The sequence below is a fragment of the Protobothrops mucrosquamatus genome, unplaced genomic scaffold (genome assembly GCF_001527695.2).
Source record: "Protobothrops mucrosquamatus isolate PMUCROS unplaced genomic scaffold, P.Mucros_1.0 scaffold5370, whole genome shotgun sequence".
NCBI lineage: Eukaryota > Metazoa > Chordata > Lepidosauria > Squamata > Viperidae > Protobothrops > Protobothrops mucrosquamatus.
In genome coordinates, this window is record NW_015391232.1 from 7263 (window position 1) to 19504 (window position 12242).

Consider the following 12242-nt stretch of genomic DNA (forward strand, 5'->3'; position numbering starts at 1 on the left):
TAATAATAATAATAATAATAATAATAATAATAATAATAATAATAAAAAGTTGGAAGGGACCTTGGAGGTCATCTAGTCCAACCCCCTGCTCAGGCAGGAAACCCTATACCATTTCAGACAAATGGCTGTCCAGTCTCTTCTTAAAAACTTCCAGTGTTGGAGCATTCACCGCTTCTGGAGGCAGGTTGTTCCACTGGTTCATTGTTCTAACTGTCAGGAAGTTTCTCCTTAGTTCTAGGTTGCTTCTCTCCTTGGTTAGTTTCCCTCCGTTGCTTCTTGTCCTGCCTTCAGGTGCTTTGGAGAACAGCTTGACTCCCTCTTCTTTGGGACAGCCCCTGAGATATTGGAAGACTGCCATCATGTCCCCCCTCGTCCTTCTCTTCATTAAACTAGACATACCCAATTCCAGCAACCGTTCCTTATATGCTTTAGTCTCCAGTCCCCTAATCATCTTTGTTGCTCTTCTCTGTACTCTTTCTAGAGTCTCAACATCTTCCACGCATCTTCCAGTAGTCAAGGTTGAGAAAGGCTGCTGTAAATGTTCACTCTGATCCTCCAGGCACTTTCTTGAGAGGGCTCTCTTTTTTTGCTGTCTCTGTATTTGAGTTATGAGTTATTTTCTACATTAACCCTGGATGTGTGTGATCTAGGACGCTCGTCAGCTATAGTGCAATGCAAGCTTGATAGCTTAGAGTGGTGTTTTCTTCTAAAATGTCACAAGAAGAAAGCTTTATACATGTAGCATTGCAGCCTATCTTGCTGAGCAGCCTTTTCCTCAAAAACAGAAGGCTGCATGTGAAAATGCCAGAATTCTATCTATTTTAGAAGACGCTTGGATTGTGGAGAAATGATTGAAAAGGTGGCATTATGGTGTATCTCTAGATCTAGCAGCTATTGTGTCATAAATTCTCAGTGGTGGAAGATTAAACGTTACCCTTCATTTTGAACATATCTGCCTCCCATCGACAACAGATAAAAGAGCTGGGGTTTATTTGAAGTTATAGAAAAGCACTTATTGTATTAACAGTTACTCTGTGCTTCAGTTAATTAACATCAGAAGAGGAAATAGATCAAGTTACGTAAACCAAGTACTAATTAAAAGATTTATAAGACGGCAAGACCCAAGTTCTTAAAGCTGCTTTAGAATTCTCAATCAAAGGGAGGTAATTATTATTTTTTACATTGTGAGTATTTTTTTTTAATATGGCTTCCCATCTCAGACAAGTAACCCGGAGTGAGTGGCTAATTAAGAACATGTCTTGTTGTTGAAAAAGGTTTTGGTGGGGGTGGACTGGGCAAAAAAAATACCCCAATCAAGTAACTCCCAACTCAAGACAGACAGGCTAACAGTAAACAACAATCCAGTACACTTCTACCAACACTGACAGCGCAAGCCATTAGTAAATAAAAAGAGCAAGCCCTACTCGCTTGCTAGCACTGATGAGGTTACCTAGTTTGGTAATGAAACGTCTGCAAGAAAACAGTCACATTCAGAGATTACCAATGACCTCTCATTTCCATCCTGAGCTACAAATATTTTCTTCTATAGAAAAGACAGGTGTTATATACAATGCCTTGGTAAGGCCACACTTGGAATCCTGCATCCAGTTTTGGTCACCACGATGTAAAAAAGATGTTGAGATTCTAGAAAGAGTGCAGAGAAGAGCAACAAAGAGGATCAGGGGACTGGAGGCTAAAGCATATAAGGAATGGTTGCTGGAATTGGGTATGTCTAGTTTAATGAAGAGAAGGACGAGGGGGGACATGATAGCAGTGTTCCAATATCTCAGGGGCTGCCCCAAAGAAGAGGGAGTCAAGCTATTCTCCAAGGCGTCTGAAGGCAGGACAAGAAGCAACGGATGGAAACTAATAAAGGAGAGAAGCAACCTAGAACTAAGGAGAAACTTCCTGGCAGTTAGAACAATTAACCAGTGGAACAACCTGCCTCCAGAAGCGATGAATGCTCCAACACTGGAAGTTTTTAAGAAGAGACTGGAAGCCATTTGTCTGAAATGGTATAGGTTTCCTGCCTGAGCAGGGGGTTGGACTAGATGGCCTCCAAGATCCCTTCCAATATTATTATTATTATTATTATTATTATTATTATTATTATTATTATTATTATTATTATTATTATTATTATTATTATTATTTGGTCCGTGGCCTTCTCCTTAATAGTCCCCTACTTTATCTCAAGAGGGGCATTATGAGAAGATGCTGTAATAAAGAGAAGAGATTACAGTTAGTGCTGGGTGTGGTTAAGCAACCAAAGTAGCTATCAGAGCCTCAGCGTGATCTGTTGAACAGAATCTCTTTTTCGTCTCTCCGACTCGGCAGCCGAGGTGAAGCGCGTGGGTGACACCGTGTTGGGAATGGCCACGCAGTGTGTGCAGATGAAAAACGTGCAAAGGACGACCCCCCAGACGCTGTCCAATCTGTGCTTGAAGATCAACGTCAAGCTAGGAGGAGTTAATAACATATTACTGCCTCAAGGAAGGTAAGGATTTTTAAGGTGTGAATAAAGCATCCACTGGCCCTGTGCTGTTGAAGAAAGAAAGCATCTCATTCGTTCGTTTTGTTGGCTGAATAATCTGTCCAGTTACCCAATTTGCAAATAATGTGCATTTTAAAAAAAAAAAAAAATTCTAAGAAAACAGTTCTGTTCAACATGGAGTAATTTTATCCCACAGCATTTTTTTTTAAAACTGTTTTGGTTTTGTGGTTAGATCTTAATGAATGCCTTATAACAAGGCAGAATCCCAGACTTTTAAATTGGAAGCTGGAAGTTTTGAAGGCCTCTTGTTTATAGTGCATCAAGCAGCCCTCCAGTTGTGACTAGTTTTGTGGCTGAAGGAGAGGAAGGCAAAATAAAAAATAATTATAAATTTGATTCGTGGCCGGGCTGCTGACTCTGAAAAAAAAAAAGAATGAGACTTAAACTATTAACATGTTGGGTTGATATAACAATTTGAAAAGGGAAGAGGGGGGAGAAAAATCTCCTACTGGCCCTCACATTGTGCTGCTTTATCATTTAACCATGGTTTATTGACAGCACCATCATTTGACTTGTCAGTTAGGAACAACTACAGCATGTAACTGTAGAAATACTTAGAAATTAAGTAATCTGGACTTTCACGGCAACAACATTTTAAATGAGTGTGAAGATCAGTCACTGCAGCCGATGCAAAGAATAGGTGGAGAAAGGAATATTAGGTAAATTAGCCATCTTTTGAGTTATTTATCAAACTAATAAAGGCAAGAAACAAACAGACAAACATGCTCTGATTTTTTGGGGTGTATGTGTGTGTGTCTCCAAACAACTGGCCAGCTGCTTGGAGCTTCTGGGCCAGCTTGAAAAGTAGTCACATATCACCACCCTTGTTTTGTTTAGCAGTAAGTAGAAAATGGATGGGGGAATTTTAGACATCCCAGATGTTCAGTTACAGTTCCCAGCAGTCCTCATTGCTGGCTATCATTCTCGAATGCACCAGCATCTCTCCATCCATATGACTTGCAAGTTTTGCTTTCCTCAAAAGAACACTTAAAGCTGGAAAAAAAAAACCCACTCTTGGCTCCCAATGCTTTTCTTCCATCATTTAGTTCTGAGCCCAGGAGAATCTGTGGTTTCCACGCATCGTATTTTAACCTCGCTCAGCACCAGAGGTGGCCCTCCACACGGTAGCACAGATTTCCCCACCATAAAGCCTGATTTGATTGTCCCTTTGTCTTTGAAATACTATCACCCAGAAGGCCCGGGAAAACTAACTGGGTTGTGTTAACTAACTAATCTTTCTAAGAGTCACAATAGGTTTCTCCAGCAGGTCTGCTGATTATGTCTCTTTGGTAGCATCCTCCGGCAGCGTTAGTGCCAAAACAGCTTGTAACGGGACTTGATTGGAGACTTGTCCAGAGTTACAAAAATTTCCATGCACACATCTTCAACAGGGCTGAAGCTACGTCTCTGCAAAATAACAAAAAACCCATATAGTTTGACTCTTTTCATCTTAAAAGAGTCTTATAATAGAGGTATACAAAGATATTACAAATATAGTCCTTGACTATATACTGTGTTTTCCCGAAAGTAAGGCCTTATACCAGGGGTAGGCAACCTTGGCTCTTTTATGATTCGTGGACTTCAACTCCCAGAATTCCTGAGCCAGCCATGCTGAGGGAAAGGGAGAGGTTTCCAAGCTGAGCCGTGCCGGCTCAGGAATTCTGGGAGTTGAAGTCCACGAGTCATAAAAGAGCCAAGGTTGCCTACCCCTGGCCTATACCAACAATAAGCCCTAGCTTGATTTTTTTGGGGGTGGGCCTAATATAAACCCTGTCCCAAAAATAAGCCCTCGTTTTGGGGCGGGGCACACCTAAAAATCAAGCTAGGGCAGGGGTGGGGGGTAGAGCTGCCCCACCCGCCCTACACCCACTCACCTGGCAACCAGGCCTTGCTGGCCTACTTCTTCTAAGGCCTCTTCTGCAGCCTGGCCTGCATTTCTCAGTCAGAGTCCTTTCCAGAAGGCCTCTGCAGCCAAGAACCGAGCTATGGGTTGAATCTGTGGCTCGGTTCTGCCAGAGATCTGCAGCCGAGCACCAAGCTATGGATTGAATCCATAGCTTGGTATTCGGCTGCTTAGGCCNTCCTTGACTATATAGTCATTTAGTGACTGTTTGAAGTTACGGCTATACTGAAAAAAGTGACTTAGGACTTATTGGCCGTTGCACATCCCCATGGCGACGTGATCAAAATTCAGTTCCTTGGCAACTGACTCATCTTTACGACGGTCGCAGTGTGCCAGAGTCACGTGATCCCCCTTTGCCACTTTATGACCCGCAAAGTGCGTGGGGAAGTCAGATTCACTTAACAACGGTGTGACTAAGTTAACAACTGCAGTGATTCATTCACTTAACAAACGTGGCAAGACAAGTCATAAAATGGGGCAAAATTTATTTACTGTAAGTCAAGAATGTGGTGCTGGTAGATATGTTGCCCAAGGCCCTTGGCCTGTCCTCAGATGGAAACGTGCTGGCAGAACACAGTTGTATAACGGGCGCTCTGTAGTGTCCTGGAGAACCCACCAAGGTAATCTTGCCTCCTCGATTGTGTTGTGCAAATACTTTTTTTATGCTCTCTCTTAATTAGGCCTCCAGTATTTCAGCAGCCCGTCATTTTCCTGGGAGCAGATGTCACTCATCCACCAGCTGGAGACGGGAAAAAACCATCTATTGCTGCCGTGAGTAAAAGAGGCGTTTATCGCCTCCATTCTCTTTTTTTTCCTCTTTTTTTTTAAACTTTCAATTTTTATTCCAAAAATTAAAATGCAAACTCCAAAAAGGAAAATAAAAACAAAATTATACAAAAGCAAAACAAAAAATGGCTGGAACATTAAAAAAATGTGCATGACAAAAGAACAAAAGAACAAAAATGCATATAAATGTGTTATCCCCCTTAGCTGAATACTGATAGATAGACTGCAACAATGTTGATTTCTCCTGCATTTTCATTACTCTGTTTGCATTTTATCTGATGTTATTTTTTCCTACTTAAACACCTTTCGTTCCCCCCCCCCTTGCCCAAAATGTTTCTGAAGGAGTCTTCTCTTGAAATTGCCTTAAAAAACACCTCTCACTTCTTTAGAATAGTCATCCTGCTTTTGTGGCAGGTCTGCTTCTTTGGCTTTATATATAGTGGGTGTGCTTTTGGAAAATGTGGTTTTATGGATCATTTTTCTTTCTTCTCTCTGTGTCTGCGATCACCTCATCCTGTCCCAATGTTATAAAAAGAACAGAATAACCGAGTTGGAAGGGACCTTGGAGGTCATCTAGTCCAACCCCTGCTCAGGCAGGAAACCCTGTACCATTTCAGACAAATGGCTGTCCAGTCTCTTAAAAAGCACCCACAACGTCTGGAGGCAAATCCTTCCACTGATTAATTGTTCTAACTGTCAGGAAATTTCTCCTTAGTTCTAGGTTGTTTCTCTCTTTTGGTTAGTTTCCATTGTTTCTTGTCTTGCCATCTTGTCCCCCAATGTGACGGACTCCAGGTGTAATGGAATTGCCATTTCCCAAATTCCCAAACAACAGGCTGGCTGGGAATTCTGTATTTATAAGCCTGTTGAACCCAAATATGCTTTTTCATGAGGCAACTGGACTTCCTTGTATTTCCTTGAAGGCGTTTCGCTTCTCATCCAAGAAGCTACTTCTGCTCTGACTGGATGGTGGAGCTTCTTCAGTCAGAGCTGAAGAAGCTTCTTGGATGGGAAGTGAGACGTCTTCAAAGAAAAACAAGTATTTTTAAGGGCCAGGTACTTATTACCACATCTGGTGGACATGCCCTAAAGCAAAAAGGTATTGGGCTAAAATACATCTATGGTTGGAGAAGGTGACTAAAAAACAGACTTTAAACCAGAACTGTTTTTGTTAGGAATAATAGGAGCCAAGTAGGAGAAAGAGTGCAGATATCTGATACTACATGTATTAACAGCAGCAAGAATTGTATTTGCCCAACATTGGAAAAATGAAAACTTTCCAACTGACGAAGTACTAATTAAGAAAATTCTAGAGGGCGCAGAAATGGATAGATTGACTTTAGAGATTAAAGAGAAAGAAGACTCAGTCTATTTTAGAACATGGGATAGCTTTTACCAATGGCTAGAAAAACGAGTCAGAGAGAAAGGAATGTGACCTGTAATTCTGAATATATATTAGTAAGAAGAAGGTTACTGAGTGATTAATTAATACTGTTTATGATAATTAACTACATCTATTATTCTTAGTTAAATACATGTACCCAGATAATATGCTGTTTGCTAAATATTGAAAATGTTACCTGGGAAAACCCCAATCCTAGTTTAATACAATCACCAAGCTTTCGTCGGCAAACTGCCGACATCGTCAGGGCTTAAAATGCTAGTCAAGAGGAGAGTCCTTTTATAGGCTGATCAAGGTCTGCACTCGGCTCTTGGACCTCGTCATCGGATCTGATTGAATAAGTTGTGTTCCGGCCGTGGCTCTTGCATTAGCGGAATATATATATATATATTCCCTAATTATACTAAAAATGCGAATCCTGGGTAAATCCATATAATAGAAATAAAATAGTCCGAGCACCAGGATAATATTAAAACAAAAACTGTTTAATACATAAGCTAAGGCTAAGCTTTCGTCGGCCAACACTGCCGACGTCATCAGAGCACAATACAAGATTACTGGGAGTCCTTTTTATATTGCCGGATGGCTCTGCACCCGGCTTCTCGATCTAGTCATCGGTCCGTCCGTTTTCTCTACTTGGTTTGTTCTTAAAGGGCACGCGTCTCTTGCTGTGTTGGTATCTTCCGAGGTCACTATTTTCTTTTTCTTGGGCTCGGTCACTTTCTTTCTGCTAGAATACACAAGAGGAGAGGGACGAGACACTCCACCGATGACTACAAAAAAGAGATCCATGAGCAAACGATGGAAAGCCATGCCACGGGACCCTGCACGCGCGCAAGAAGGGCAAAAGAACTAGCAAACGATGAAGGGGGACCGAAAAACCCAATGAACGATTGAACAGTAAAGGACCTTAAGATGGGGGGGGACAACCAGAAGTGGATCGATATACCCACGGAGGTCCACGGAAGAAGGCAGCGCTCCTGAGTGGGAGAACACACGCAGGAGCATATCCATCAGAGACTACCCTGATAGACGCCCGGATCCACTCAATATACCCCCTCCCCGAGCACACATGCACACAACCCCATCCAGGAAGATCAGATGGATCCCGGAATAGAACCAAAAAAGGGGATAAGTGTAAGTGAGCGAAAGCAACCGGCGTATGCTAGTAGAAAGAAAGTGATCGAGCCCAAGAAAAAGAAAATAGCGACCTCGGAAGATACCAACACAGCAAGAGACGCGTGCCCTTTAAGAACAAACCAAGTAGAGAAAACGGACGGACCGATGACTCGATCGAGAAGCCGGGCGCAGAGCTGTCCAGCAATATAAAAAGGACTCCCAGTAATCGTGTATTGTGCTCTGATGATGTCGGCAGTGCTGGCCGACGAAAGCTTAGCCTTAGCTTGTGTATTAAACAGTTTTTGTTTTAATACTATCCTGGTGCTCGGACTATTTTATTTCTATTATCTATATAAATAAAAATGTAAATGTTTGTATGTTCAAAATCTTAAATCTCCGAAAGTTCTTCACCGATTGCTTTGAAATTTTGACACAACGTTGCATTCAAATACCCGCGCGTTTTTATATACCTACTATTATATAGATGTCATACCTGTGACAGGTAAAAACATGCTTTTTTTGAAAAACAGCGCCATCTGTTGGATGTAAACATATTACAAACGTGCGCTTTCTCTTTTCTTTCTTTTCCATTTAACCAGACTGAGCCACAGCAACGCGTGGCCGGGTACAGCTAGTATATATATATAAAGAAAAGCAAGAAAGTCCAGTTGCCATGTGGAAAAGCACCTTTGTAAAGTTGCTGTGTGCTAAATTGCACGGCCCGCTGCTTTTTCCCCCCCTCTATTCACAAGAAACACCCCGGCTTCCCTCCACAGGTTGTAGGCAGCATGGATGCCCATCCGAATCGCTATTGTGCCACTGTGAGGGTCCAGCAGCACCGCCAAGAAATAATTCAAGACTTGGCTGCCATGGTTCGGGAGCTGCTGATCCAGTTTTACAAATCCACTCGATTCAAGCCGACGCGGATTATTTTCTATCGAGACGGCGTTTCCGAGGGGCAGTTTCAACAGGTTCCCGGTCTTGTTTTCCTTTTCTTGCGTTTTGTGTGTGTGGCTTTACATTGAGAAGCGAAATCTAGAGGAACGTTAGTTACTTCTTAAATGGTCAGGTGCCTTCATTCCAAGAAAGGGAGACCCAATTTGCCAAGGTTGAGAATTCTGGGTTAAATGTTGAATTTGAAGGCGAGGAACATTTTGGGGTACACGCATTTGCCTGTCCTGCCAGATGTAGCTCCATCAAATGTACCTAGTAATAAAACCTAACAATAACAGATAGTTTGCAACAGTGGCGAATACAGGCCATCCTCCCCTTAACGACAATTCCTTTAGCGACCGTTCGAAGTTAACAACGGCACTGGAAAAAAAGGGACCGATGGCCATTTTTCAGACCTAACGACCGTCGCAGCGTCCCCATGTTCACGTGATCCAAAATTCAAAGAGGCTTGGCAACCGACTCATATTTAGGACGGTCGCAGTGTATCCCGTGTGTGTGTGTGTGTGTGTGTGTGGTGATTCCCTTTTGTGACCTTCTGACAAGCAAAGTCAAGTGGGGAAGCCCAGAGTCACTTTACTTACTACCTTGTTAGTAACCTAACAACTGCAGTGATTCAGCTTAACAACCGTGGCAAGGAAAGTCGCAAAATGGGGCAAAACTCACTTAAAAAGGACTATCTGTAACTCTTTAAAAACAAAAAAAAGTTTTCTCCTTGTAAATGCAGGAGGATTTCTGGTGTGATTCTGACCCAGAACCTCCCTCGAAATGGTCGGATTCAGGGTTGTCTAAAACCAAGTCTCAACAATGACTGACTGCAGGGTTGTGATAATAGGTTGTGGTTGGCCCAACAGAGTAGCATGCCTGGACGCATATGCATTTTTATCATGGCAGTGTTTTTTCTTGCCCTGGATCTAGCCAGTTTAACCTCATTAAGTCAAGAATGTGGGGCTGGTCCTGGTGTTTTTGCATGCCTCGGATCAGCTGTTTTGCTGCAGGATGAATACCTGAAGGAAGACACAAATAAATAAACAGGGTGAAAAGAGTTTTTCTTACTGGTAACACATTTCAAGCTGTCTCTTTTTTCTCCCTCCCGTTTCCCCTCGCTGCAGGTTCTTCATCATGAATTGCTGGCTATCCGAGAAGCATGCATTAAGCTAGAAAAAGATTACCAGCCAGGGATTACATTCATTGTGGTCCAGAAGAGGCATCACACCAGGCTGTTTTGCACCGACAAAAATGAAAGAGTAAGTATTACACACAGACACACACAAATAATAATAATAATAATAATGATGATGATGATGATGATGATGATGATGATGATGATGATAATAATAAAGTTGGAAGGGACCTTGGAGGTCATCTAGTCCAACCTCCTGCTCAGGCACGAAACCCTATACCAGTGGTGGCGAACCTATGGCACGCGTGCCAGAGGCGGCACTCAGAGCCCTCTCTGTGGGCAAGCGTGCCATGCCCCCGGAAATGGTGAGGGACTGGTCCCCGCTGCCCTGGCCCCACCCACCCAGTCTGCCATGACCACCATGGCCACACCCACCCGGCACCCAGTGATAAATAAGTGGGTTTTGGGTTGCAGTTTGGGCACTGGGTCTCTAAAAGGTTCGCCATCACTGCCCTATACCATTTCGGACAAATGGCTGTCCAGTCTCTTCTTAAAAACTTCCAGTGTTGGAGCATTCACCGCTTCTGGTGGCAGGTTGTTCCACTGGTTAATTGTTCTGTCAGAAAGTTTCTCCTTAGTTCTAGGTTGCTTCTCTCTTTGGTTAGTTTCCATCTGTTGCTTCTTGTCCTGCCTTCAGGAGCTTTGGAGAATAGCTTGACTCCCTCTTCTTTGGGGCAGCCCCTGAGATATTGGAACACTGCTATCATGTCCCCCCTCGTCCTTCTCTTCGTTAAACTAGACATACCCAATTCCAGCAGCCGTTCCTTATATGCTTTAGCCTCCAGTCCCCTGATCATCTTTGGAGAGAAGTTGGCAAGCAATGAAATAAGAACTCTCCTGATCTATTACTGCGATCTCAAAACTGGCAAATTAAACAACTTTTTGACTTCATTCTTTTTTAGCGCCAGCATGTCAATTCTTGCATCCTTTGGTTTTATATCCGCAGGTTGGGAAAAGTGGAAACATTCCAGCAGGTACCACTGTGGACACAAAAATCACCCACCCGTCGGAGTTTGACTTCTATCTGTGTAGTCATGCTGGTATTCAGGTATCTTCTGGATGCACGCACACACACACACACACACAGGATGTCATCAGCTCTGGGCCAGATCCTTCTCAGCTGCGTGTGCATGTGGTTGAGTGTGTCTACTTTTCTAGTTTTCAGTGTCATGACACTTATTTTCAGTCCCTTCTGCCACATGAAAGTTGAGAAAGTTGGACAGAATTTCCTCTCCATTCGACAGGTTTTCAGGAATTCCTGATTAAAAAAATTAAGAGAGAAGTAGAAAGTTTTACATGGCAAATACTTTGATTGTATTATATATATATATATATATACATTCTGGAGCACCTTTGCACTGAAGTCAGTTTGCAGTTCTGAATTACTGTCTGTCTGTCTGTCTGTCTATGTCTCTGTCTGTCTCTGTCTGTCTGTCTGTCTGTCTCTCTCTCTCTCTCTCTCTCATTTTCATTCTCTCATTCTCATTCTCTCTCTCTCATTCTCTCTCTCATTCTCATTCTCTCTCTCTCTCCCCCCCCCTCTCTTTTTCTGTCTGTCTGTCTGACTGACTGACATGTATTGTTATAAATTAAGCAGCGAACATATCTAATACTCCTTCATCCTCCTATATTCCCCACAACAGTCTTGTGAGGTAGGTTAGGCTGAGAGGCGGTGATTGGTTCAAAGTCACCCAGCCGGCTTTCATGCCTAAAGCAGACTAGAACTCACCGTCTCCTGGTGCTTGACCCAAAGTCGCCCAATCAGCTTTCATACCCAAGGTGGGAATAGAACTCATTGTCTCCTGGTGATTGGCCTAAATATACCCAGCTGGCTTTCATGGCTAAGGCTGGACTAGAACTCACCATCTCCTGATGGCTGATATAAAGACACTGAGCTGGTTTTCAAGCCTAAGGGACTAGACCTCACCGTCTACTGCTGACTGGGCCAAAATCACGCAGCAGGTGGGACTAAACCAGGGGTCTGCAACCTTGACAACTTTAAGACTTGTGGACTTCAGCTCCCAGAATTCCTCAGCCAGCTATGCTGGCTGAGGAATTCTGGGAGCTGAAGTCCACAAGTCTTAAAGTTGTCAAGGTTGCAGACCCCTGGACTAGACTCTAGTTTCTAGCCTGGTGGCTTAACCACTAGAGCAAACTGGGAAAAAAGATGCATTTATATAAATTTATACCAAAGTATACATTTCAACCAGAGCAAGCAAGTTATTATTTTCTTTACAATTGCTGCCTATCATATTCTCTGAATTTATCCTCCACCTTCCTTGTCGATGATGCCCCATGCATCTCTTATCTCCGGTGTCAGCAGCAACCTGGGCAGAAAAGTCAC

General features: G+C 42.9%; 1 protein-coding gene across 1 annotated transcript in view; it reads left to right on the plus strand.

Annotated features, from left to right (window-relative positions):
- The window catches only part of LOC107299728 (protein argonaute-2), a 21438-nt gene that overhangs the window by 984 nt on the left and 8212 nt on the right, over positions 1-12242 (plus strand). Inside the window, exons 2-6 of the mRNA XM_015829071.1 lie at positions 2338-2497; positions 5138-5228; positions 8541-8735; positions 9828-9962; positions 10845-10946. Coding sequence (XP_015684557.1) covers positions 2338-2497; positions 5138-5228; positions 8541-8735; positions 9828-9962; positions 10845-10946 — 683 coding nt within the window. The remainder of the gene's footprint in view (positions 1-2337; positions 2498-5137; positions 5229-8540; positions 8736-9827; positions 9963-10844; positions 10947-12242) is intronic.